Below are 27778 nucleotides of genomic sequence, written 5' to 3'. Positions count from 1 at the left end.
TAATCAAACCTGATCAGAAATGTAAACATCCACTTAGTTTACAAATTTAAAAATTATTATTTTAAAAAAGATTTTTTATTCATCTTTGAACTTAGGAGACTAAAGAAAGATTTAAAAATAATAATAATAATAAAAATTAAAAAGAAAGATTTTAATAACAAAATTTTTATTGTAAATTAGGTGGGAATTTATGTTTCAGTAACCAACTTTGTATTTACCAGTTTAAACCTCCCGGTAGTTCACCTGCTCCCTGACTTCTCCCTCTTGTGGACTATTTCCTTTTCACTCAATAACACCTGTCAACAGTCAAGTTCATTGCTTTATCTTCCCTCCCCTTCTCTCCCTGGTAAAGATGAAATCTTTATTGGAGTTGCCAGCCTCCTGTTTCCCCCTCAGTGAAGCAGACGTGCTTGAACCACTTACCTTGCAATTGATTATTCACTGGGATGTTAACCATAAGATCAGCAGTTCAAACTTCTGCTCCTCAGGAGACAGAAGTTTTCTGCTCCCTTAAAGATTTACCGTGCTAGAAATGGACAAGGGCAGTTCTACACTGCCCTACAAGGTCGCTATGAGTCAGAATTGACTCGATGGTGGTGAGTGAGTAGCTGAAACCCAAAGGAGCAGTTTTACTCTGTCCTAAAGGGTCGCTATGAGGACTGACATGATGGCAATGAGTTTGGTTTGGTTTTGCCTGGTCCAGTCCAGTTTAGCGGGCAGAACAGTTTAATTTTTATGCATTTCCCAACATCAGACATGAAGAGTCCCAAGACACTCACTAACTTTGTCTTTCTTTTTTCCAGGGTTTTCCAATTCCTTAAGCTGATTAGTTCTAATATATGTGTAAAAGAAAGAAAATACTGGTCTTACAAGTTCTGTATGGAGAGAAGAAGGCTTGGAAGGAATTGGGGGACACTAAATACTCTGGATGGAAGAAATTTCCAAATAAGGACCCCAAACTGTACTGAGAAATACTTCTGTAGAGAGAAGGGAAATGCTATTCAAAGTGGAAATTGATCCTTCTCGAAGTCCTCTAATCGATGGTGAATTCTACAGAAATCACAAAATGCTGAATCTAACTGCATTTCTTTGGGGAAATATTAAAAGAGTCAAGTCTGCACATTTCTGAGCATGAAGCCAGATGAGAATTGGCCCACGGGTCACAACCAAATGAGCCAGCACAGGCAGGGTGTATCGGGGTGACTTAAGGCTGACTGCCTCAGATATGGCACCAATCCATGTCTAATTTATGAATAAAGCTGCCTTTTAATACAGCACACATTTACTGCATTTCTAAACACACGCAGCACCATTTGAAACAAAGACGAAATCAAAACCACAGAAATACATTCTGTATCTAAAAAGAAATGAACAATGAAGAATCAAATTTTTTGTGTGTTTAAAGAACGGGACTCTTATTTATGTCAAATGTTCATAGTGATTTGAGCTCAGAATTTGTCATTTTCACATGACTATCAGTTTCTTCTTCAAAGTAAGCTATTTGAGTTTGGACTAGTGAGCACTTGACCACGTCTACTTCTCCACCCCCGTTCTTCTCGCGCTGGAAGTGAATGCTAAGGAAATCCTCTAGAGTTTCTTCATCCAGCAGTATGTGTTCCATTCCAGTCAGAAGCACAGTCCTGGCAGATGTTCCTGAAAATACCTATGGAGGAAAAAGAAATGGAAACGTTGTCAAGATAATGAGAATTATCAAACTTTCCATCTTGAACCTCTGCTCAACCCTGGGAAGTTGATCTTGAGAAACAGGGAGCCTGAGGAAGTGCGTGTAGGAGAGGAAGGCTCTGAGTTTTAGGAAGATCGCTCTGGTGGCATTAGAGAGACTAGAGATAAGAAAACAACAGCAGGAGCTGAGTCAGTGACCCAGTGAATGTTGACCGTGAGGCAAAAATTAAGGATCGAGTATGAGTTCTTAGCGTTCAGAGAAATATAGGACCAGACAATTAGGAGATTAAAGCAATCCACTGGTGGGTGGACTAGTAGGTAGTGGTCCCACCGAAAAACGGGAAATGTGCAGAGAAAAGGAGCAGGGTTAGGGTACTGATCAGGAGTTCAGAGAAAATGCTGATGAAGCATTATTGCTAGCATCCCATCAGACTGCAAGAAATGTAAGTATGTCTCCACGTAGAAAAAGGATTGCACCGTTTGCTGAATACTTTCAGTTAAACGTTGGTGTCATAAATTGAGTAAGGTACAGTTTTGCATTAAGGCACTCTTTTTTAAAAATCAGCCCGGTCTGCATCAAACATAAGCGCGATTTTATATCCCTTATCAATAAGATTCGAAGAGCAGCACACTCACAATTTTCTTTCTTCTTTTGTGTGTGTGTGTGTGTGTGTGTGTATGTGTAGTGTGGGCTGAGGTTCTTCGGTGAGTTCCCAAAATAAAAGAATATTCTTTACCTGAAACTTCTCCAAGTGTTTTTCAATGTATGGAGAAACCATGACTCTATAGCACTTTTGATTTATATACAGAGGAGAGTCATCCTTTTTCAAAAGCTTGCCAGCAACTAAAAGTGAAAAAAAAAATTCTTGTTAACATCATTTTTAAGCCAAAGTTAAACTGCCTTGAAACTGAAGAATATCACAACACACTGAATTGGGTGGCGGCGGCTAGGTTTTTAGAAATGCTGCCAGGCTTTTGTGGTTTTATTTATTGAGAACTGGAAGACTAAACAACAATGGGATTACAACAGTCCCCTGGTCCTGAACTATTCACGGTAGTCTAGTTCACAGGGAGCTGCACTCTGCTCCGACAGAACAGGAATGCCCTCCACAGGTCTCAACAGACACCTGTAAAAGGGAACCCATCTGGGGCCGTTCCCAGTTTCTCAAGAAATGCAAACAAAAACCATGACTGCAACGTAACGATGTCACAAAACTATCAAATACCCGGTAGTACTTTAATAGATAAGAGTTAACAATGTTAGCCAAAGGGGTGAGGGCAGGAATGTCTTCCAGCAACACTGAAATCAAATAATAAAAATTGACATGTATATGAGTATATTTCCAAGACAAAGAGGAGACTAACTTCTTTCTTAACAGAAATACCCCTAGAATGGAGAAAGGCAATGGGTCACGAACTCTTTAAGCTTAATAGGCCCGGCTGTGGAGAACATATGCCCACTTTTGTTTTTAACTCCTCCGGGAGGGGTTGTAACTTTCTGCACAGGTGGGTACCTCCACTTTCCACAAACGTGATGACAGCACTCCGCGACTGAGGGTCATACTGCACGCATTCCACCTCACCACCTCCGTTCCGGGCCTTGGAAAAGCTCAGCTCTAACTTGTCTCGCATCTGCTCTGCAGGCAGTTCATCAGGAATTCCAGTAACATTGATCTTCACGTCAGAAACTTGTACACGAACCTACGAAGTAATCTCAGATGTCAGAATTCAGATGCGGAAAGTGGCCATGAACAACCAGTTTCCAAAAATCTTTCATGGCCACATTTCTTTTCTTTTTCTCATTTTATTGGGGGCTCTTACAGCCACCCATCCATTGTGTCAAGCACATTTGTACATATGTTGCCATCATCATTTTCAAAACATTCTCTTTCTACTTCAGCCCTTGGTATCCGCTCATTTTTCCCCTTCCAATCCCCTCCCTCCCTCCCCATGGACTCTTGACAATTTACAAATTATTACTTTTTTCATGTCTTATACAGACCGCTGTCTCCCTTCATCCACTTTTCTGTGGTCCTTCCACAGGGAGGGGGTTATATGTCGACCATTGTGATTGGTTCCCCCTTTCTACCCCACCTTCTACCCTTTCCCTCCTGGTATCGCTACTCTCATTATTAGTCCTGAAGGGTTTATCTGTCCTGGATTCCATGTGTTTCCAGCTCTTATCTGTACCAGTGTACATGCTCTGGTTGAGTTGGATTTGTAAGGTAGAATTGGGGTCATGATAGTGAGGGTTGGAAGCATTAAAGGACTAGAGGAAAGTTGTATGTTTCATCAGTGCTATACTGCACCCTGACTGCCTCATCTCCTCCTTGCGACCCTTCTGTAAGGGGATGTCCAATGGTCTACGGATGGGCTCTGGGTCTCCACTCCATCCTTTCCCTCATTCACATCGATATAATTTTTTGTTGTAGGTCTTAGATGCCAGATATCTGATCCCATCAACACCTCATGATTACCCAAGCTGGTGTGCTTCTTCCATGTGGGCTTTGTTGTTTCTCAGCTAGAAGACGGCCACATTTCTTAGTGATCTAGTACCAATATAGCAAAATACATGCGGATAGCTTAAAAACAAAAATTTATTTTCTGGCAGTTTAGGGGGCCAGAAGCCTAAATTCAGAATGCTGGGTCTGTGTGAAGGCTTTCTCTCTGCATCAGCTAGAGGTAGGTTCTTGTTTCTTCAGCTTCTTTCCGGGTTCCCTGGAGCTCTCCGTGTGGCTTGGTATATCTTCCCCCATATTCTTTTGCTTAATTTGCTCCTTTATACGAGATTAACTCAATATATCCTTTCACAAATTCCACCCAGTTAGCATAACAGTGACAACTCATTCCAGATGAGGTTACAACTGTAGGCATGTTGTTGTTCAGGTGGTCTGTTGCAACTCATAGCGACTCTATCTAACAAAACAAACAACTGCTGGTCCCTTGTTATCCTCGCAACGACTGCTAGGTTTGAGCCCACAATTGCTACAAATATATCCACGAATCTGAGAGAGCATGCAGGGAGTTGTGAAAACTTAAACACGACCAAACACCTTGAGGAAATGAGTCACTGGACCTGTGGGATCAAAACCATAACATGGTTCGCCGTGACAATATTCTACATCCTACTTTCGTGCGCACTGACCTTTAGTGCGTATTGACCGGGATAGGGGGTGGGGGTGCGGGTCTTAAAAGCTCGAATGCTCACAGGGTTAGGAATGAAGGAAGAAGGGAAATGGGAAACACAGGGAGGAAATGGGATAGGGTGTTGGCACACTGAAGGTATTGGCATACATGGGTGGAATCAAACGCGTATGAATTTTTTTAATGTGAAGCTATGATTTGCTCTACAAACCTTCACCTAATTCATACCCACACTTTTTTTTAAGCATATGAGCAACCATGTAAGGTATAACTACTAATTTCTCCCCATCTAGAGGAAAGAAAATAGAAAATGAGAATCAAAACACATAGAGAAACATATAGTCCAATGGACTAACGGCTCCACAAATATCAGCCCCAAAGGCCCTGAGACCCAAAGACCTAAATGGTGCCCAGGTACCACTACCAAGTGCTCTGAAAGGGATCAGATTGAAAGAACCTGGGTGGAGATGGAGACAAACGTAGAACCAAACACAAATCATAAAAGATAACTGGCTTACTGGTCAGCCAGAGACTGGTGGGACCCCAAAACTATGGCCTTTCATCAGTTTTCAGGTTTGGAACTGAATTCTCTCCTGTGTTAGAATAATCCACCATTGAAAACAAAAGGGCTGCATCTTCCCAAGGATAAAGTAGAGGGCGAGGGGGAAAGGAGTGACAGAAATGGGACACACGGGGAAGGCGTGGTGGTGCATTGAGTGGATTGCAATGGATGAGTTGAAACAAAATGTATATGAACTGTTGAATGTACAACTGACGATCTGTCTGTAAACCTTCACCTAGTTCACAATACAAAGGTAAAAAGAAAATCTCATAGCTTAGGGCAGACACCCCTTTGCCCTCAAAGTGAGATCCTTGTTCATCAGCAGTGGAAAGAGGCCTCGTGTGGAAGGTGTGCCGGATGCAGTACATCATCTGAAGTCTTCACTACTGCCTCTGCGAGGGTTGACTGTGGACTCAAGTGAAATCACCCCTCTCACAAGGCCCATCTTTTCTGCACTGATCGTGACATTGTCTATTAATCCAAAAGTGTGGACTTTGGCTTTCTTTATACTGCACTGCACTCCACACTGGAGGCCTGCGGTTTTTCATTAACGAGTCTTCCTCACATCAAGCAAGCAAGCTTGCGGCATCCAGATATTGCAAGTTGTTCATGAGATTTCCTCCAGTCCTGGCGCCATATACTTCTCATATTGTCCAACTTCTCGGATTATTAGCTGAGCAGACAGACTAAGTATGGTGAAAGGATACAACCTTGACACACACCTTTCCTAGTGTAAATCGCTCAGTATTCCCTTGTTCTGTTCAAATAACTGCCTCTTGGTCTAAGTACAGATATAGACATAGAGATAAGAGTTTGCAGCATAAATTTTGGGGAAACAATTCAATCCACAACATGTTACCTGGAATGTGACTCCTGAGTTTAATTGAACTGTCTGGGCCGTAACCTCCACGACTTCATCCTCTATCTGCACGAAATGTTTTCCCATTTGTATCACATTTTGGGCAACTGAGAAACCATTTGGAAAGTATTAAAGTCAAAATAGTTCAAAAAATTTTATGCTCTCAATTTGAAACAAATCATGCTATGTCTCTGTTGATTTTAAAGGGTCTCATTTTAAAATCTACTTTAGAATTACTTTAGTGATAATAGTCATGCTGGAACCCTGGTGGTGTAGTAGTTAGGCGTTGGGCTGCTAACCTCAAGGTCACTAATTCAAAACCACCAGCAGCTCCACAGAGAAAGAGGAGGCTTCCTACTCCTGCAAAGAGTTACCATCTCAGACACCCGCGGGGAAGTTCCACCCTGTCCCTAGAGCCACTATGAGTACTGGGGGTAGGTTATCAGTAGAGTCCAGCCCCTGCAGGATGTCATGCTGAATCCAGTACAGCGAGAAGAGCAGCAAATAGGAGGAAGACCCTGGAGGAGACGGACTGACACGGTGGCTGCACCAATGAGCTTAAGCACAACAATTCTGAAGGTGGCATAGGGCTGGGAGGTGTTTCGTTCTGTTGTACGTAAGTCCCTACAAATTGGAAACAAGGGACAGCACCTACCAATTACAACAGCAGAGTTGCCCGAATGGGATATCTTAATATGAAAATAATTGACACCAGCAGCAACTGACAGTGAAGAAAGTCTCAGCAAGTTAGATTCATCTTTTAAGGAAGCACCCCAATAATGCTTCCAGAATTATTATCTCAGTCAAGCCATACCCTCACCTGTTCCACTGCTGACATTACCAGAAAATTCTCCTGCTACTTTAAAGTACAGTCAGTTTCTGATTGTGCTCTCCCAAGTCAGTATCACTCTGCCAATTAATCTTAATTTTATTTAATTTATTACTTAGCATGACTTCTTAAAAACACACACACACATGCATAATCAAACCCATCGCTACCAAGTCGATTCTGACTCATAGCAACACTATGTAGAGTTTCGGGGACTGTAAATCTTTACAGGAGCAGACAGCCTCCTCTTTCTCCTGCAGAGCAACTGGTGGGTTTGAACTTCGGACCTTAGGATTAGTAGTCCAACGCTTACCCATCAGCATTGCCAAGGCTCCTCTCTTAATATAAGCACCACAGAAATATATATCTTCCTGGGGATTATGTATTAAAGATCAAATAGGCTGGAATATAAAAAGTGAGGGATGGGGTGGGTTGCCACATTTAATGAGTATTTCTACTTTGGTTAACATGCTTTCGAACTCCCTCTTTAAAAGGTAGATAGACCGATAATCCGATCACCAATGCTCAACTTTAATTTATGCCTACAAATGCAAGCAGCTCAATACAATCTAATGATTTTAGACCACCAAAGAGCAACTCTAGGGCAATTTCTAATGTATGTAGGTATATGATTATTGCTGACTGTGTGACATACAGCCGATGACACATTCATTATTAATACTGGGGCTGCTTATTCTAACTTGCCACAGAGACAAGATGTGTTCCCTCCCTATCTTCCTGTCTTCTAAGGTTCACATGTGTTTATGATCACCAGAAAGTACCCCACAGCTGGAAGAAGCGAAACGGCTAGAAGACAAGGCGTCTCCATGTGAAAATTTAGTCTCACGGCACCAAAGTCTGTGTCTGTGCCTTAGTTTTTTTGTTTTTGTTTTTTGCTAATGACAACAGGCAACAACAACAGAAAATATCAGTGAAGTAATACTCAGATAATGCTCCTTTCCTCCCACTCTACGCAGAACCCCAACATCTGGAAAGCTGACGCAGCTCAGAGGGATTGCTTCTTTCAACTTTTGTGAATGACTCTTTCAGAAGCTATGTAACTGTTATTTCAGTGCCAGTACCTAGTTGTCCCAGGACAGGGCCTTGGAGGCTTACCAAGGGTGGAACCAGTGAAGTCACTGTTTCTGAAGATGATCTCCATCCTATTCCCAACAGTTCCAGCTAATTCCGTGCAGAAGCTCTGCTTCCTGAATCCCCAATTACAGCTTCTGGTCACCACTGCCAACAGCCAGTATGGCATTCACCTTCCAGTCTTTGCCCTCAGACACAGAGGAGCCCCCAGGATTGGCCAGATATACTTGGATGGACCTTGACTGGCCTACTAGAATGCCTTTCTTTCTAACTTTAATTTGGGGGCTAGACTAGTGGACCAGGTGTGAGGCGTCAGGGACTAGAATCTTGTTTTCTCAAAATCTGAGCAGAAGTAGGGCTTGTGAAAACCACCTGATCCCACCTATGCTTTGAGAAATCTGGGGCAAAGATAGTGGGCAGATAGGGGCCTTCCCGGAAGGGACTGGCACAGCACAAAGTCCTGGTGCACTGAGGTCATGGCTCTCCGCTCTGCCTAGGTTACCTCGCACCAGTTACTTACCTTCTTTCTGTTTCCTTACCTGGACATCCCTAACACGTAGCAATAATAAGAGCTAACATTTATTAAGCATTTATTAGGTGTTAGACACTGAGCTAACTAGTTGATGAATACTTCCCATTTAATACTCAAAGCTGGCCTATAAGGGAAGTACTGCCACAAAAGCTGTTCTACAGTTCTGAGACTCGGTGTATGTTAAAGAACCCACCCTAAATCACACTTGTAGAATGGGGCAGAACTGGTACCCAAACCCAAATCCTCTTCACGAAGGCACCCCTCACCCTGAACAGGGCCCAATATCCACAGCAGACTTAGTGATCATCAAATCCCATCCAAATCTGACCCCGAAACTCTTTCTGTCTTGTGCTCAGTCATAAACCCATGGGGAAATCACTTAGACTTTCTGAGAATCTGTTTCCTTGGCTACGAAATCCAAATCCCTTCTACCTGATCCAATTACTTTCATATAGCTGCATGGGTGTAAGCTGAGAGATCTGCGCAAACGTTCCAAGATCTGTGTAGAGCTCTACTTCCCTAGAATAGGATTACTGTCAGTGTGATTGTTATCACTAAAGAGGCGGGGTGCAGAGCAGAAGGAACCCTGGCGTTTCCGGAGGTTGCATGCTGGGCTGTTAACCCCAAGGCAAGAGGTTCAACCCCACCAGCTGCTCCAAGGGAGAAAGCTGAGGCTGGCTGACCCCGGGAAGGCTTAGGATCTCAGAGACCCCCGTGTAGGGTCACGATGAGTCAGAATCGATTTGAGGCTGGTGGAGTTCTTTTGGATGTGGAGTGGAAAGAGGCTAGTAGTCAACGTGATAGCATTTGGGTCTGAGTCGAAAGCCACCATTTTCCCATATATAAAACATGCACACTCATCCCCACCTCAGGGTATCATGGGGATAAAATGGTGATTGGAGAAACCATAAAGGCATCACTGAGTAGCTCTGAAGATACTTTGCGATTGCTTTCCAAATGCACTGCGATCCCACTTTGGGACAGAGGTTGTACGTACCTTCTTCGCTTTCAAAGGTGATGAGCGCTTGCCCTCTTTTCAGGACATAAGGAACTCTTACTTTCACTTGAAAAGCACAAGATGCGCTTAACAACTGGCTGTCGTTCTCAGGATTCTCTATGGAGAGGAATTTCATCTTTTTTTCAGGAAAAGCCTCTTTGAACTAAATTCAAACAGAAATATCTAATTAAAATCAAGCTAAGAAATAACTTATACACCCCCCCCCTAGATAATGTGATTCAATCATCCAACAATCCCTTATCCACAGTTACAGAAGCCCACAGAATACTGAGTGTGCTCTTACTTATCTTTCATCCTTCCCGGGTAAGACCACTTAATAACGTAATCAAACACGGATCCGGCACTATGATTTCAGAGATGAAATTATAAGCTTATGATCTTTTGGCTTTTTCTAATTACTGTTTAAACGGGTCAATATTGCCTAGCATTTGATTCTAAAGCCTACATCATTCGTGTAAATAAGTACCTTTTAAATAACAGGTGTGTCAGGAATAGGCAAAAACATAGGAGAGTCATTAGACAGCATGCTTAATCTCACTGCAAAGTATTGAAGTACAGTCGTGTGTGCTAAGAGTATTAAGACAGCAAATTTTTTAAAATCTATGAAAGAAGGGCTCTTGGATTTTATGAATTGGTATTTATCACATTTAAATTCTCCCTTTCCCAGTGCTTCCCATTCCATGACTTCTTAGCCATTTCCAGAACATGGGTTTGTAACAACAGTGCAGTGAAACACATATCACGTAGCACTGTTCCCCGGAGGATAAAGTCGCACCATTACATTGGGCCACTTCAAACACTGGCACAAACACATCTGTAGAACTACATACACATGACGCAGGTGTTTGCATCTCATGCTGAAATAAAAGGAGTTGTCCCACAGAAGCAAGAAATAAAGAACTAGAAGATTAAGCCAGGTGACTTAAGGAGTGCAGCAGGGTTTTGAAAAGTTCACGGAGAAGAGGGGCCAGAGAGAAAGCCGGGTTTGGGGGTGGGAGAAGAACTACAAAAGAAGAGAAAAAAGAGAAAAGTTCATGGAGAAATGGAATTCATGAATAAGGAAATCTTTTCGCATACTTTTGGAGGCCATTTGATCTAATCTTATGGTTATTTTATATCTTGATGTGTACCCTCAGTCGGATTTCTGAGTTCCATAAGGCTGACTTTACCCAACAAGTTGTAATCTTTGAGGGGAGAAAAAAGCAGTATTTTGTGTTCGTGTGGAAACAGTCGGAACTTTGGGAGCTGGAAACCTAGTCCAGGTCAGTGTCAGAGGCAATTTTCTTAAACTCCCAGGACCAGAGTTTCTGTCCTCTATAAAGTGGGAACCGGGCTGGCTGATTGCTGCAGCCCCTTAGTGCTGCAGGACTAAATGAGCCTGACTCCAGTCTGAGAAGCAACCGGGTTGGTAGTGCAATCCTCTGCTGGATGCCACCTTCTCTCATAAGAACAGAGAGCCTCACTTTTTGATAGTCAATATCTTATTCCCCATTTGGGAAAACAAAAAGTGAGAATGCTCTAAACATTTAAGTTGTTTAAAGAAAAATTAAATTTAATAATGAGTTGCTCAGAAGACAAAAAGAAAAACCCACAGGATACATGTTTTATCTACTTCAAATACAGAAACATTTAGAAGAATGTAAATGGTAAAAGTTAACATGTATCTAGTGTTTTTACAAAGTGAAATTCATTTAAAACCCTCAGGTCAAAAAATAAAACAAACCCCTCAAATAAGGAGAATAAAGGACTTGAAAAGAAGACCCCAAATTTTGCAAAAGTGCTGGGAAGTGTCCTTTGATGTAAATGTAATGGAGTTAGAACTAGAGAAAGGGGAGGATATCACACGTGCACAGCAGGGTGGAAGTCTGCAGAGCGAACATGCAAAATAACCAAAGGAGTACCTCAAAGTCCCTGGTGTTCACTTGTAACTCAGCTTCAAGCTTCTGGATGTCCATTTTCAGCTTATTATTGTACTTCATCATTTCATCAGCTAAACTCTAAAAAATATCCAACAGTACTAAACAGTTACACGGCGCTGGGCTCCTTCCTCTAAATGAATTCAAGAAGCTAAATGTCTCTCAAGCTGAGCCTGACAAAGAAAGGCATTAGACATTTTCACAGAAGAGCCCGCACGTGCAGGCTGCTTGACACCAGCTTCGAGCAGTCTTCACATCCCACCCAACATCCCTATCCCTGTGCCATAAGCATGGAAACTGAGGTGGCTGATTCCTGAAAATGGCCCTTCTAGCCACATTCCCATTGGCCATCATCCCTTTTGTGATGTGTTATCATTCTGGGCTCTGTGCCTCTGGCTAGAATCCCATTGTGGAGGGCATTCTCTACTGGAAGAATGACCGGGATTAGGGTGGGCTTAAGACCTGACTCTACTAGCAGATAAGATTTAAAACTCCAGAAAGAAAGAAAGAAAGAAAGAAAGAAAGAAAGAAAGAAAGAAAGAAAGAAAGAAAGAAAGAAAGGAAGGAAGGAAGGAAGGAAGGAAGGAAGGAAGGAAGGAAGGAAGGAAGGAAGGAAGAAAGATTTAAAACACCATCCTTTGCTTCCCTGGGGCCATCGTTAAGACCTTCCTAGAGGGCGTGGCTTCCCACACTATCCTTTGTTTTCCTTGGATGAGGTATATGTCCATGCTGCTATCAATGTATAGGTCTAAAACATCACAGCATCAGAAAGCCACGCCCCCTCTCCTATGCATTGTTAGAAGCAAGGAAGCCTGATGTGACTTTCGGACATGGTTGGCGTCTGTCTGGATCCTCCATCTGGCTCACCTCCCTTGGGACAGAGTAGCAAGCATGTGTCCTGGGTTTCTGTGGGACATCGTCGCAGCAAATCGCAACGTGAAGTGAGGGAATCTACCCAGGGGAGGCGTGAGAGAATGGAGCAGAATAGCATCTTGGAAGAGCTGGACAGTTGGGACATCTTTCCTTTCCAATTCCTTGGGACTAGTCTGGTATTAATTCTTCAAACAGAAATTATTATCACAGCAACAACTTCTTGTACTAGACCAAAGGATTCAGACGCAGACCTTCAGAATCTTGCTTCAGTATCGTCTCAGCTCCTTCCCTAGTTATGTGAGACTCTGACGTGGCTTTTCAATCATTGTGGACACTTGTTATTGGAGGCAGTTGACAAAATGAGCAGTGACTCTTGCTGTGCACAGATTCCTTAACACACCAGACAAGTGGGGGAAGCTAGCTGGGTCTTTTTTCCCCCTGGGGCCCGATCAGAGAGTGGCTAAACACACTCTTAATTCCTAAGGGGGAAATCAAAGAAATCAAAGGGAGAGAAGGGGGGAGAAAGCAGTTAATGGTATAAGCATTTTAGGAGAAAAAAAAGGAGATACTTTTCTTTTTTTGTTGTTTTATTTTGAAAGATACTTTTCTTTGAAAAAAAGAAATAAAAGTAAAAAGAGGTTGGAAAACCCTACAGCCTTCCCAAGAACTGCTGAATAAGGAGACATATAAAACATCACCTACTGTAAAACGACAGATACACGTCATCTTAAATAACATTTCACAATCCATGTACCTCATATTCATCTTTCTTTAATTCTTCACCTTGCTCCAACGTAACGCTGTTCTCTTTATCAGCTTCCATGATCCCCTAGTTATGATAAAAAAGTATTTTTAAATCACACATATTTACTGATTTTTTTATATTTACTGATTTAAAGAAAGAACTGATATACTGATATATACTGATCAAAAGAAAGAAAAAACATTTACTCTTTGCAGTGCAGTGAACTGTTTAATGTGGCCCTTAGAGCCCTAATCTGTTAGTCCCATCAAAAGCTTTTACCTGGTGAGTATTCAAAAGAAAGGAGATGGGCGGAGGGCAGGGCACAATACTGATGGGATTCAGTGGTGAGTGACTGATAAACTAGGCTAATTGGGATTGCCATCCTTCTGAGTATAAAGGGCCATTTAGAAGCAAGAAGGGGTATGTCACTACACCAGAGGCTAATGAGGAGTGGCACAGGAGCAGGAGCAGCAGAAACAAGAACCAAAGCATGAGACACAGCAGTGGATTTCTCAGCCCACAGGTCACGGAAAGTTGAGTGCTTTCAGGCAGGAGGATAGCTCTGGAGTGGAGCACCTCCAGGCCCTTAAATGGGCAAACTAGGTTTGTTGACCCACGGAGCGAGAGAAGAGAACCTCGGGCTGAGGCTTATGGCGGAGTGCCGTGCCCTTTGGGCATTTATTGGCAGCCCCAATAGAACTTTGTAACAATGCCCAAGCAGGATACAGAGAGGCCTGTCTGTAGACATGGCAGAGAAGAGGCCACCTCTCACTGAACGACAGTACTCTGAACATTTCTCACCTAAACTGTTACCTGTTCGCTTCCTCAATTAGTCCTGCAAGCATGAGTATAATCTGTGAGTTCTGTGTGGCCGCTGCAATGAATTGCTGAACCCAGCATGAGAAGAGGCTGTGGGAGGGGTTGTGTCAGAATTGAGAAGAAAGGCTGGTGGGTGTTGGCTTGTCTGACCTCCTGCCTCACAGGACGCAGCCTTCGGCAGGTGTGGAGTGGGAGGAGGTCAGACAAGGCCCCAATGCCATTCACTCACCCAATAATTCAGAATATTGCTAATTTCAGAATAAAGCTAATACAGAGCCCTCTGTATTAGCATTCCTTTGTACGTCACTTTGCAGTCATTATAATATGCAGTGGCTAGAAACTCCTCTTTGGGGACCATGGATGGTGTGAAAGTCTCATGCACTCAGCTATAACCAAAACAGCCACGGGACCAGAGATGCAAGTCCACACAGATGCACCATGGAAGAAAGGCCTGATCAGCACACCAGAGTTCAGCCACTGAAAGACGGCTGATAACAAGGAGCCCAGGAAGAAGAAAATATCCTAAATCTGGTCGTGGTCAAGATTGTACGACTCTTCTTGATATGGCTGAACTATTGACTTGGACAATATGTGGCAGAATGACAATAAAGCTGTTCAAAGGAACAAGCCCTCTGGAGCAGAGCTCTTCCCTGAGTCGAGCTGACCAGATGGTAACTCTTAGTGTTTGGGTCTTCGAACTCTTCGAGCTGGAGGTTTAGTGTATTTAGGACCACACACCCCTTCCCACCCCCACAGCCCCACCCACTATGGAAAGAGCAAAAAGGGCTCCAAAATAGCCTTCCTTTAAACCCCCAGTTGTCACAAACCCTTCTCCTGCCCAAATCCATTAATTGGACAGGGAAAAGAATTACATCTTGACTTCCAATTACCGCTCATTAAAACTGCAATTGTATTCTCTTTTATTATAAATTTAGGAACAAATGACAGTAGTACGTGTGGCACTTGTAACAAATGCCACCAAGAGAAAGCAGAGACATTTTCAAATTACTGAAATTGCTCTCCATAACTGGAGATATTGTCTGTGCTTAAACCTGCTTCAAATTTATAGTTACTAAGCACATTGCTCTAACTCAAACCCAAATTCACTGCCATCGAGTCGGTTCTGACTCACAGTGACCCTATAGGACAAGGTAGAACTGCCCCTGTGAGTTTTCTAGATTCTAATTCTTTACGGGAGTAGAAAGCCTCATCTTTTCCCCTCAGAGCAGCTGGTGGTTTTGAATTGCTGACCTTGCAGTTAACAGCCCAAGGCATAACCCACTATGCCAGCAGGGCATCTTACACTCACTGCTAGATTGTGCAATATATTGATGCATATTACGCTACAAAAAGCAATGGCTTTTAATATTCAGAAAAACACATTTTTCACAAAATCAGTTTCCTTTGCAATTCTATGTGTTTATTCAGTGAAAAAACAATTTTGGAGAAAGGCCCGTAGGCTTCATCTGAGTGCCAAAGGAGTCGAAGGCACAAACAAGGTTAACCTCTGCCTGCATATGACTTTCCTGGGACAGAGAACTTGTAGCTCAAAAATGGAACAAGAGCTAGCACGGCCGTTTCTGTGTTTTCAGAATCATGTTAGTAGACAGGCTTTAATACAATCTTCTAAGATTACATCCCTCTTTGAAAAAAACAGGGAAGACATTTAGTCCTCTTTAGCAAAAACTAGGAAACTAGCACAAATCAATCACCTCTTACTTAGTGCACGGCGACCCTGCGGAGCAACCAGAGACTGGTTTCTATTACTCTTCCTCAATAAGAGGAGCACGCCTCCCTTGAAGCAGTGGCTTCTTCTAGGCTGGGAGGAAAATACACAAGATGGGCCTGAGAATAAAAAAAGTGCACCCACCCAAAGGGACGTGGGGTAAGCTGAAGGCGCTCCCATTAGCCAAAGCTACAGACAGCGTACTAGTCCAGTCAGTCAGTCAGTCTATGAAGGATACTAGGAGCTAGGATTCCACTGTCAGAGAAGACAGTATAAGCACAGAAATGGGGAACAAGGGTGACTCCTGTGAGAACAATCTAGAGACATCCGCGTAATCGCATGGTTTTGGTGGACAAAAGTAAATACGTATGTAAATGTGTGCATGCATATAATCATATACCTACATACCTAGATTCCTTAGGTCTGTCTGCTGAGAGAGCCTGTGGACAATGAGCACACCTAGTAGCCAGATCTTGGAAATCCTTCGCACTGAAAGGAGTGAGGGCTGATCCAGGGCTGGGGCGAAGAGAGTACAAAATGCAGAGTCAGAAGGCAAGCAAGGACTCAAAGAATGTTGAGGCCATGTCAAAGGGTTACAGGGCCCAGCTGAGCGAGGTTGTCCCTGGCCAAATCTGGGCTTATTTAAGAATAAAAATAAACATTGACAAACCAGGGAGTCAATTCTGAGTCACAGTGACCCTATAGGACAGAGTAGAACTGCCCCCCTAGGGTCTGAGGGCTGTAACTATATAGACAGACTGCCATATTGTTCTCCCACAGGGTAGCTGGTGGTCTGAGACCACCACTTTTTGGTTGGCAGCTGAATGCTTAACCTCTGTGACATAAATATCAGTAACAACAACAACAAAAACCCTACTGCCAGTGAGTCAATTCTAATTCACAGCAACGGAGATCTAGTCAATGAATATGGCCCTTCTAGCCATAACTGAGATGTAGTCAATGAATATGGCCCTTCTAGCCATTACTGAGATGTAGTCAATGAATATGGCCCTTCTAGCCATCACTGAGATGTAGTCAATGAATATGGCCCTTCTAGCCATTACTGAGATGTAGTCAATGAATATGGCCCTTCTAGCCATTACTAAAGTGATACATTCTGGCCTCTAGGCTGTGACTATAATCTCTGCTGTGCTAATGGGCAGGATGAAGGTGGGATTAAGTCTCCACTTTAGTGGAGGGTGTGAACTAATCACCACCCTTTGTTTCCTTTGGGGGTATGGTCTGCAGAAAGAGAAAAGCCACACCTCCATCATCAATGAAAATCGCTCTGTGCGGTGAGAGCATCTCAGAAACAGGAAACACAGAATCCCAGGACCACCAGAAGAAAGCCAACAGCGGAGCACATTCAAGGTCTCTGAAATAGCAGAGGCCAAGACCAGAGACACCAGAGGCTGCGGCACTAAGACCATGGGGTACAGCAAAGGAGCCATACAGAAACCAGGGGCTGAGCCAAGGAGACTGTGCCACAGAACAGAGACGCAGCACTGAGACTATTGGACCTCAAGCAGACTGTCAAGATGGGCTTCCTGGCCCAAAGAGGTAGAAGCCAAGGGACCAGGTGGCTGAGAGGCAGAGGACCAGAGAAGAGGTGCTGCTCTGGGCCAGTGACTGTATAATGATCCTGGCCTGCTACTTGCCCTCCGAAACCTCTATAATTGTGAGTTTTATTTAAGGAACCTGCAGAGTCATTGCAACAAATGATCGGACCCAACGGAAAGCAGAGCGCTGTGGGAGGAATGGTTGGTATCGGAATAGGATAAGGAAGGATGGAGGGTAGAAGCATGTCCGACCTCTGTCTCATGGCAACAGGGAAGCCAGAGGAGGACAAGTACGACCTCTGCACTGATTTACCCAGTGACCCTCCGTAGGGTCTCTGGGACTGTCATTCTTTTTTTTTGAGTTTAAATGCATTTTATTTTAGACAACCTACATGACATTTTTTTTTCCTTAAAAAAAAAAAAAAGCCTCCGCGCCAAATAAATCAAGGTCAAAAGTAAATGAAGAGCTCACGATGATATCAATTCCGTTTGTCTAAGTCCTGGTGTCGTGTGGATGAGCAGCAGCCAGTCGGGATGAGGCATCGGTCGTGAGTTGCCCACAGTGTTAACATGTCTCCATCTCTAAGCCATCCTTAAAGAAGATCATATATGGGGTCACACCATCTTCACGGTAGTCCAGCAGAGCAACCATGCCATCTGGATTCATGTTCTCACCAATAAAGAACTGGTAGTTTTTGAAATTTGCAAGGATGTTCTTGATTTGTTCTGCAGCACCTGTCATAAAAGGCTTTACTCTCTCTGGTTTCTGTTCTTCAAGTTTGCCTTTGATTGATTTCATGTAGTCCTTGATGTACTTCTTGTAGGCTTCTTTTGTGAAGCTGGTTTCCTGCAAGTGATGGTTCATGACAATATCAACACCAGTGACCACGGTGCTTTCTGCTGCATCACCATCGGGGCCTTCAGCTGAGGTGTTACCCCCAATGAGGGAGTCATCGATGGCACCTTCGGTCCTACTGACCATCTTCCCTCCACTTCCAGACACAGCCCATCTGCGATCTCCCGGATCTTGTAGATGTCGGAGAACATCTCATCATGGCTGATGAGGTCCCGGTAGATGATCATGATGGCGCGGGACTGTCATTCTTAACGGGAACAGACAGCTTCATCTCCCACCACCACCCCACAGGGTGGCTGAGAGGTTTGAACCATCCATCTTGCGGCTAAGAGCCCAGTGCCTAACTCTCAGTGCCACCAGGGTTCCTTAAAAAGAGATGATGCTAGCAATGGGTAAAACAGAAGACTGAAAGTTCATACACATGAATTAATACACTAGAATTTGGGTGAGGAAAGGACTATCTAGTTTCAAAAGAAATATTCATTTCAAAGGGTCCCTTTACAGAGGAGACGGCTTAGTCGACGCCGCCATGAGGAAATAATCAAAGTGAATATGAATAACGGGACAAATCAAAATCATGTACCATCCGATAGGATGCACTCTGACGGGCACAGCGTGACTTCTGTGATATCTCTGCCAAAGACGCATCATGTGTCTCCAAACTTGAGGAAACATCAAGCGAAGTCAAATTGAAGCACATTCTACAAAACAACTAGCCTGGGTCTCCTCAGAAGGGTCAAGTTCATGAGCGCCAAGGAAAGGCTCAGAAACAGTTCCAGATTGAAGGAGACTCTGAAGACATGGTCACTAAATACATCACATGCTTCTGAACCGCATCCTTTGGCGACAAAGAGTATTAGTGGAATTTGAGTGGAATCTGGAGATTAGAGGGTGGTAATGTATTAATATTAATGTCCTGGTTTTTACAACTATATCGTACTGTAGTTACATAGAAGGATGCTTTTTTCCAGTTTGAACTTATTCTTTATTTATTTATTTTTAATTGGGAGTTAATACATATGCCATATCATTCCATATTTCAATCACATCAAGCAAGGACTACTGTACGATTGTTATCAAAATCCGTTTCCAACCCTTCTTTGTCTTCCTGGACGACTTGATATCACCTCCCATTTACACACACATACACACACACACACCACTATTCCTGTACCCACCCCCCAAAAAACCCTTATTCTATTTGCTGTCCCTATAGGTTCATCAACCTGGGTTTCATTTACTGAGAAACAGAAAAACACAAAACTTCCAGAGGGGGACCCCCAATGACATATCACCTCTGAGATACATCCTAATATGAACAAATACAGAAAATGTTGAAAACCAGATCAGGTCGAGCATTCGGCAGAGGAGTATCAATTGGCAAGGTTTTAATTATTCCCGTCAGGTTCATCCCTGTCATCGTCTAACCTCACCTCTCCCATGCACTCTGTTTAGTAACCACTTTCCCATCCTTCTTTATGGATAAAAGGAGACCACCAGAGGCCTATGCCCTCCCTCCATAGTTCACACAAATGTATCTTGGGCTCCCACTGCCACCCATAGCCTTCTGCCAACTGGAGTCTCACAATTTAGGCTCTGGCATTATTCCCTCCTTTGACTTCAGATGATCTGATTTACATCAGAAGGATGCTTTTTCACCCCCATTTGTTTTAATAGAAAGCGTAGACTCAAGTATAATAGGGCAACGGGGCATATAATTGGAAGTCCATTCCCAAATAATTCAGGAAAAAGAAAAGTTGTACTTTCCTGTAAGTTTACGATAGTTCCAAATTTATATACATATGCATTATCTGTACACAGGCACACACACACACACAAACATACATATATGTACAGTGAAACCTGTGAAAGTCAAATTTGAAAGATCAGCCATTTCCCCTCCTAGGTCTTATTAGTTTTTCAATTTTTGACAAAGTGCAATCTGACCCCTTTTCTATCGCTTGTTTTAGTGGGAAACATTTAAGTTGTCCTTCTCTGACAGGTTTCCACATTACACAGGTTCCGGTTTTCACAGGTTTGCAGTATATATTTTTCAACACCTCCCCATTGCATCGACAAGTGCAGAATGCTCAAACGAACACTCTTCCAACATCTTACCCTAAGCCTCAGTTCCATAACCAAAAGCTCACTGCCACCAACTCAATGCCAGCTCAAAGGGACCCTATAGGACAGGGGAGAATGGCCCAGGTGGGTTTCCAAGAGGATCTCTTTAGAGGAGCAGAAAGCCTCGTCTTTCCTGTGTGGTGGCTGGTGGTTTCGAACTACTGGCCAACATGTAACCCCTACACCACCAGGGCTCCTCAGTTAGGTCCCTGTTTTATTGGGCAACTCCCTGACCTGGGTCCTTGCCACACTGAGCCCCCAAACAGGCCCCCTTTTCCTTTGTGCCCCTCGATATGTCACATCCTCTCTGCCCTCTCAACCGTGAGCTCTACATGATGAAATGTACCTTTCTTCAAGCTCCATCCACCTGTCCCCCATGTTCTTAAGGACTTTCTGATTGCCCCAACATGTTACTTTATCTCTTTCATGTAGCTGTGTCATTTTCCATACCAGATGGGACAAAATTTGAGGACAAGGATCATATTTTAAAAATCCCATTTTTCCTTGTTTGTTTTGCTTTTCTTGGCCTGAGTTATGTTTCTTATATCACAGGACCCCAGCTCCATGCAGATGGCAGCTCACACCAGTCCCTCAAGCCCTCAGATGGAGACCGTCACTGTGTGGGAGCCTGGGCCCCACTGGGAGCTGGAGCTGGAGTCGAGGCCTTGGCTGGAACATCAGCCTTGCTTTGTGCCTTGGCCTTGGCCTTGGGCCAGTAGAGCCTCAGACCCTTGGCAATACGTGCCTGAGCCCGCTTGCCAAGTGTGGAGTGGGTGAGGTAGGCCAGTTGACTGAGTTAGCGGTTGACGCCCACTGGTGTCTTAACTTTGACCTCCTTGGGAGAGCCTTGACAAGCTTGGCTCAAGCATCCCTGGCGTGGTCGTTGTTGGCCTGCATTTTTCTTTAGGCCATTCTTGTTCTGCTTCTTGACGAAGCACACGTTTCTCTGGAACGTGGGGTCCACCCCCTTGAGAGACGAATATCATCATGACCAGGGTTTCTTGATGCCGTTTCCAGGATTGGTGTGTGGGGGTGGGTCTAGGAGTTGGCGGTGTCTGCACCTACACTTGCTGCTCTGGGAGTGCCAGTGACCAGAAGAGCCATTTTTCCTTTTTTATGTCCGTTCCTATGTTGCATTTCCAGAAGGCAACAACTGGCACATTGTTTAGCTACTTTTCATTTATGATGATCATGCCAAGAATCTTAGGTGCTTTTGATGAAGCCCTCGATACACTGAACTCCTATAAACGGTCCGTATGTAATACGCTCAGAACTTCTTGAAGCCTGTTTGTAACCTGGATCTTTCTCTCTGCATGAGCAGAATGTAGAGCAATGGTCTTCCTTTGATGCCTTCAAGTGGCAGGCAGAATAACGGCCCCTCAGACATTCTGAAAAACAGGACGATGGCTTGGGCCCCAGCACGGTTTCCTTCTGTTACACACGAGGTCTCCCTGAGTCAGAGGCCACTCCAAAACAACAAGAAGGCAAAGCAAATAAAAACCTCACTGCCACGGAGTCCATGCTAAGTCAGAATGACCTCTTGTGTGTTTCCAAGACTATAACTGTTAGGGGAGCAAACAGCTTTTCTCCCGCAGAGCTGCTGATGGTTCCCAACTGCCAACCAATCAGTGAGCAGTTCCAGGAGTAACCACTACACCACCAGGCTCCTCCAACTCAAGGGCAACTAACTAGAGGAACAAAGGTGCCCTACCCCAATTCCCAGAATGCCTCAATATGTAAGGCATCAAAGGGAAATCAAGATGGGGTTCAAGGCTGCTAATCAACTGGTTTTAGAATATTAATTACTTTTAAATCCTAGATGGTCTAGGTGGGTTCAATGTAATCACAAAAGGAACATTACATTACAAAGGAAAGGGAAAGCAGAAAGGAGATGGCTGGGTGAGATATGACCACAGAATGATCTGAGAGATGCAATGTTGCCGGCCACCCGGCCTGGTAACCCAGTGTGTTCAAGGCTAGAAAAAGGGCAAGAAAACGACTCCTCCATGGATCTCCAGAAACAAACAGCTTTGCCTACACCTTAAGCTTGACCCAGTGAGATGCTTATCAGGCTTCTAGTCTACAGAACGGGAAGGCCACCACTTTGTGGTGCTCATGATGCTAAAGTTGTAAATTTGCAAACCATACATTTATTATGGCAATTGCCTGTTTCCTAATAGAATCAGATAACTGCAACGTCAAACCTGATCATCCCATATGCACACCTGCCAGCAAAAAAATTAAAAAGAGTGAAATAGGGTTAAGAACGCAAGAAGATTAAAAAAAAGAACGCAAGAAGATGGTCGATAGTCATCAATTACCTTTGATAATGAGATACATACAAAGGTGGGTTGAAAGGTATTGGTACAAATCCATGGAAATCTTTATTAAAACTACTGTTCTTAGCATAGCCTCCATCTCAGTCTGTACATGTCTGAGTGTTTCCATCTCTAACCCTTCACTGAAAAATTCTGTACTTTTCAATTTATAACATGTCAACATGGCAGCTTGGCCACCTTCAAGGGATTCAAAATCGTGTTGCTTTGAAACAAAAAAAGCTGAAGAGGCAAGATCAGGGCTACAGGGTGAATGGGGTAAAGTTTCACAAAGAAAGGCATGTAGGGCAGCCTTTCCCAATCTTGAAAAATGAGCAGGTGCATTATCATGAAGGAAAAAAAAATTCCTTGATACAAATTTCCTGGCCTTTTTCTCATCAAGTAGTTTTCCATTCTCTTAAAACTCTTTCATAATAAGCCCTTGTGAATTTTCTGTGTCCTTCAAGAAAATCTACAAAGACTAAAAATCTATAAGGACTCCCTTTGGAGTTCCAAATAAACAGTTGCTATAACCTTCTGGTGGTTATGTGTCGGACGGCTAACCATAAGGTCAGCAGTTTGAAACCACCAGCCACTTTGTGGGAGAAAAAGAAGGTCTTTCTACTCCAATAAAGTGTTACAGTCTCTGAAACCCACAAGGGCAGTTCTACCCTGTCCTATAGGTCACTACGAGTCAGAATTGACTGGATGACAGTGATATTTTTTATTTGCTGCTCTTGTTTGGGTTTGGTTTGGTTTAACCTTCTGAGCTAACCTCTCTGCCTTGAATTTAAGTGGCCCAGGGGATCCCCTCAGAAGTCACTGCCATGACTGGACCTTACTGTGTCATATTGGTAAATCCAAACCTTGTCTCCATTCACAATTCGTTCCATGCGTGTCATCTTGCTTCCTGACGAAAAAGATGAGCCTCCGAGTTCTCTGATCTACCTGCCCACGAGCTCTGCGCTCCCATCAGCAGTAGGATCCATGGAGTGTCACGCTTCCTCCGGCACAGTCGGCGGGCAAAGTTCCTTCCGAGCTGGAAATGCCCCGAGACCTCAAGCTCGGTCGCTACTGCATCAACGGTCCCGCCACCGCCTGCTTCCCCCTGTTTCTGGACTGCAGTTCCGTCCTTTATCGAGATTGACCGTCTTCCCTCTCTTGGCTCATCTCTGAGATCTCCCCAACCTTCCTCAAGACACTTTACCCATCCATGTGGGGAAACGTTCCCTTACTCTTGTCTCCCTACACTGTGGCGGCGCTTCAATGAGCTGCAACGATGTCCACCTGAGTTTGGTAAAAAGAAAAATAGTCCTTCACTCCAGAAGAATTTACTTGAGAGGACGGTACTGAAGCTCCAGCTAGGGAAGAGGGGCATGTCAGATCAGCACAAATGGGAGCAAAAGAATGGTGAGGAAGAGAGAGTGGAGCACATCCTGGCCAATCAAACAGAGTGGACAATATGGCTGATCCCACTACAAGACACACCGTCCAGTGATGGCCCAGGGCCCTAAGGGGAACAACACTGGAGACTCAGGGCTGGGACTGGCCCAGACTGACCCTGTGATACTAAGGCAACGCACTAAAAGCATGCGACAAAGCAACTGTGGGAGCAGAGCAGGGAGCCCCCAAGGGAGTACAAAGGACAGACTTTGGGGTCAGAACATGGTACCCCATTGGACCTGACTGAAGGACACGCCTAGAGATCAATAATCAGACCTTTAACTATTTACAGATTTTTCTTTCTTTTTTAAAAAAATTAATTTATTCTTCTATGGGTAATTGGTTTCCCTTTTTATTGTCATAGCTGTGATCTCACTCATTGCCTATCTTGCAATGAATTGATTTTTGGTGCATATTATTATCTCTACAGATCTATCTAGATAAGATGGACTGGATGAATAGTCTGGAGGAGAAAACAACAGGACCAGTATTTCAGGGGGGACATGGGAGAGGGGGAGGAGGGGGCAGGGAGGTGGGGCTGACCAACCAAGGGACAGGAAAACAATAAGTGATCCAAAATCAGTAGCAAGGAGGGTGTCAGTGGCCTGGTAGGGATTAAGCAAGGGCAAGGTAACCTAGAGAAATTACTGAAACCCAGATGAAGGCTGAGCATGATAGTGGGACAAGAGGAAAGTAAAAGGAAATAGAGGAAAGAAGTAGGTGGCAAACGGTATCTATAGAGGTCCAAAGACTGTTATGTACATATGTAAGTATATTTATATGAGTGTGGGGAAACAGATCTATGCACATATATTTAGAGGTTTAGTACTAAGGCAGCAGATGGACATTGGGCCTCCACTCAAGCACTTACTCAATGCAAGAACACTTTGTTCTAATAAATTGGCATTCCAGGATGCGCACCTTCCCGACACAATTGCTGAAGAAAAATGTGTGCATAAGCAAATGTTGTGAAGAAAGCTGACAGTGCCCGGCTACCAAAAGATATAGCGTCTGGGGTCTTAAAAGCTCGAAGATAAACAAGCGGCCATCTAGCTGAGAAGCATCAAAGCCCACATGGAAGAAGCAAACGAGCCTGTCTGACCACAAGGTGCAGAAGGGACCAGTTATCAGACATCAAAGAGCTAAAAACCATATCAGTGGGTGCCCACCTCCCTGCTACGATCAATGAAGGCAAACATGTGCATAAGCAAGTGTAGTGAAGAAAGCTGATGGTGCCCGGCTATCAAAAGACATAGTGTCTAGGGTCTTAAAGGCTCAAAGATAAACAAGTGGCCATATAGCTCAGAAGCAACAAAGCCCACATGGAAGAAACACACCAGCCTGTGTGACCACAAGCTGTTGAAGGGATCAGGTATCAAGCATCAAGGAACAAAAAATCCTATCATTGTAAATGTGGGTGAGTGCAGAGTGGAGACTCAAAGCCCAATGGTAGCCAACCGGACACCCTTTGCTGAGGGATTGTGCGGAGGAGATGAACCAGGCAAGAATGAAACATATAACTTTCCTCTAGTTCTTAAATACTTCCTCCCCCCACTATCATGATCCCAATTCTACTTTGCAAATCTGGCTAGACCAGAGGATGTACATTGGTACAGATGGCAACTGGAAACACAGGGAATCCAGGACAGATGACTCCTCCAGGACCAGTGATAGTGGCAATGCCTGGAGGGTGGAGAGAATGTGGGGTAGAAAGGGGGGACTGATTACAGGAATCTTCGCATAGCCTCCTCCCTGGGGGAGGGACAGCAGAGAAGAGGGCAGGGGGAGACATCACACAGTGTAATATATGACAAAATAATAATAATATATGAATGATGAAGGGTTCACGAGGTAGGGGGGAGGGAGAAAATGAGCAGCAGATATTAAGGGCTCAAGTAGATGGCAAATGTTTTGAGGAGGATGATGGCAACAAATGTACATATGCACTTGACACAATGGATGGATGTATGGATTGTGATAAAAATTGTACGAGTCCCCAATAAAAAAATTTTTAAAGAAAGAAAGAAAAATAGCTATTAGCCCTGACCTCAAGATGGTTATGCCAGGGCACAAAAATTCTCTCCAGCCCCCCACCCACCCACCCATCCGCAGGCCCCAACGGCACCCTGAAAAGACCAAGACTGCCAGAAACTTTTTAAACCCGTTTTGTTTCTAATAAAACCACACATCTATGAATTAGAATCCTACTGCAAAGTTTTTTTGATTTGGGAAAGGGGTTTAAGCTCAACTGTATCCAATGAGGAACACAGGATCCCCTTGGGAAGGCTCTTTCAAGAAAGACCGCCACTTGGGTAGAGGGGTGGGGGGCGGCGGCAAAGTACAGAGCTCTGTGCTTGCCCTGGAGGAGAGACGTCTTCTAAGGAATCCATTTTCCTAAGAGAGGCCAAGAACCACACATCATTGCTCACTTTCGATTTCCGGGTCGCAGCGAAGCGAGCCAAAGGGCCGGATCAGAGGCAGGCCACCACCGCACCCTGCGGTCCGTGCCCAGCGAGGGGCATGCGACCCCGGGCCATCCATCGGTCCCCGCCACCCCAGGGCCACCGCGCGACCAGGAGGGGACAGAAAGCAGAAACGCTTCCCGGCGCTGTCGCCCACCAACCCGGCTCTGGGGAGTCTCCTCCCGCCCGTCCGGCCGGGGCTCCGGTGTCAGGGGGGCGGCCGAGGCCGAGGAAGAAGAAGGGGACGGGGCGCCCCACTCACCCGCGCCTGCCCGCCGAGCGTACCGACCCCGCGCCCAGCCGCGCCCGGCACCCAGCGCCCTGCCCTTCCAGGAAACCACGTGTGCGGGGAGGGGCGAGTCCGGCGGCGCCGGGCATCCGTCCCCCCCCCGCCCCGTGGCTGCACCGGGAGAAGGGCATCCGGGTGCTGCCCTGTGCAGACGCGTCCCTGGCCATCTGAGGGCGCAGTCTGGCGAAGTGTCACCCCGATGACCAGGTTGGTTTCTTTCATTAAAAAAAAAAAAAAGTGTGGGCGTGCATTGTTAGCAAAATAGAGAGAAGCCCGGTGAGGTCACTGGAAAGTACATACCCATAAATCTGTCTCCAAGAGTGCCCTGCGGATTGATGGATTGATGGTTCCAATGTACTGTGTCCGTCTACATCCACGGAAACGCAGGAGCAAGTCCATGCTTGCCACTTCTGTCAGGACGGACAGGCCGTCTGGGTGCGCGTGCACGATTCCCCTGGCTATGCCTGAGCGATTAAACCACTGAACTGCATGGTCTGTACATTGTGTGCCAATAAAACTGCTATCAAAATAAACACAAAACACTCACAGGCCCAGAAACCCAGAGGGGCAGTTCTGCCCTGTCTTTATAGGGTCTCTGTGAGTACGAATGTTAGGTTTAACACACTTAAACGACACGTTTTTTAGTCAGCTCAGTATAATCATTTCTGTGTATCCTTTGCAATATTACCTGGCTGTGGGGTTGGGAAAGCTGCAGTGGTCTCTTGCTATCGATGACCCATGCCCCTTGAGAGTTTGCTGATCATCTTTTGTTTTCTTGTGATACATAAAGGAACACTTCACGAGGCATCGACATTTCCTTTGAAAATAAGTCACCAGCCAAAGTTCAAGATGTGCACTGTTTCTTAATCCTACACCAAGAACCACCCGGCAGCTGCACTTACCCATAAATACAGATGGGAGATGTACCAAAA

The 27778-nt window shown here is 44.5% G+C and overlaps 1 protein-coding gene and 1 pseudogene across 2 annotated transcripts; both read right to left on the bottom strand.

The window, feature by feature from the left end:
* Positions 1 to 149: 149 nt before the first annotated feature.
* NMI (N-myc and STAT interactor) lies at positions 150 to 26972 on the bottom strand. 2 transcript variants are annotated; one of them, XM_075529799.1, is made up of 9 exons: positions 26820 to 26972; positions 16207 to 16314; positions 13263 to 13337; positions 11621 to 11716; positions 9699 to 9861; positions 6249 to 6355; positions 3198 to 3384; positions 2421 to 2527; positions 150 to 1663 (listed from the first exon to the last, which is right to left on the bottom strand). In XM_075529799.1, exons 3-9 carry the CDS (start codon positions 13329 to 13331, stop codon positions 1433 to 1435), a joined length of 960 nt encoding a protein of 319 aa, XP_075385914.1. In that variant the 5' UTR covers positions 13332 to 13337; positions 16207 to 16314; positions 26820 to 26972; the 3' UTR covers positions 150 to 1432. The 2 variants fall into 2 exon arrangements, with proteins under 2 accessions (XP_075385914.1, XP_075385916.1); XM_075529801.1 differs by lacking the exon at positions 16207 to 16314 and having other exon boundaries at positions 26820 to 26952.
* On the bottom strand, positions 17864 to 18465 carry LOC142424523 (translationally-controlled tumor protein-like; annotated as a pseudogene).
* Positions 26973 to 27778: the final 806 nt, after the last annotated feature.

Source organism: Tenrec ecaudatus, chromosome 13 (assembly GCF_050624435.1).
Source record: "Tenrec ecaudatus isolate mTenEca1 chromosome 13, mTenEca1.hap1, whole genome shotgun sequence".
In the NCBI taxonomy this organism is placed as follows: domain Eukaryota; kingdom Metazoa; phylum Chordata; class Mammalia; order Afrosoricida; family Tenrecidae; genus Tenrec; species Tenrec ecaudatus.
This window is presented reverse-complemented; position numbering and strand designations above follow the sequence as displayed.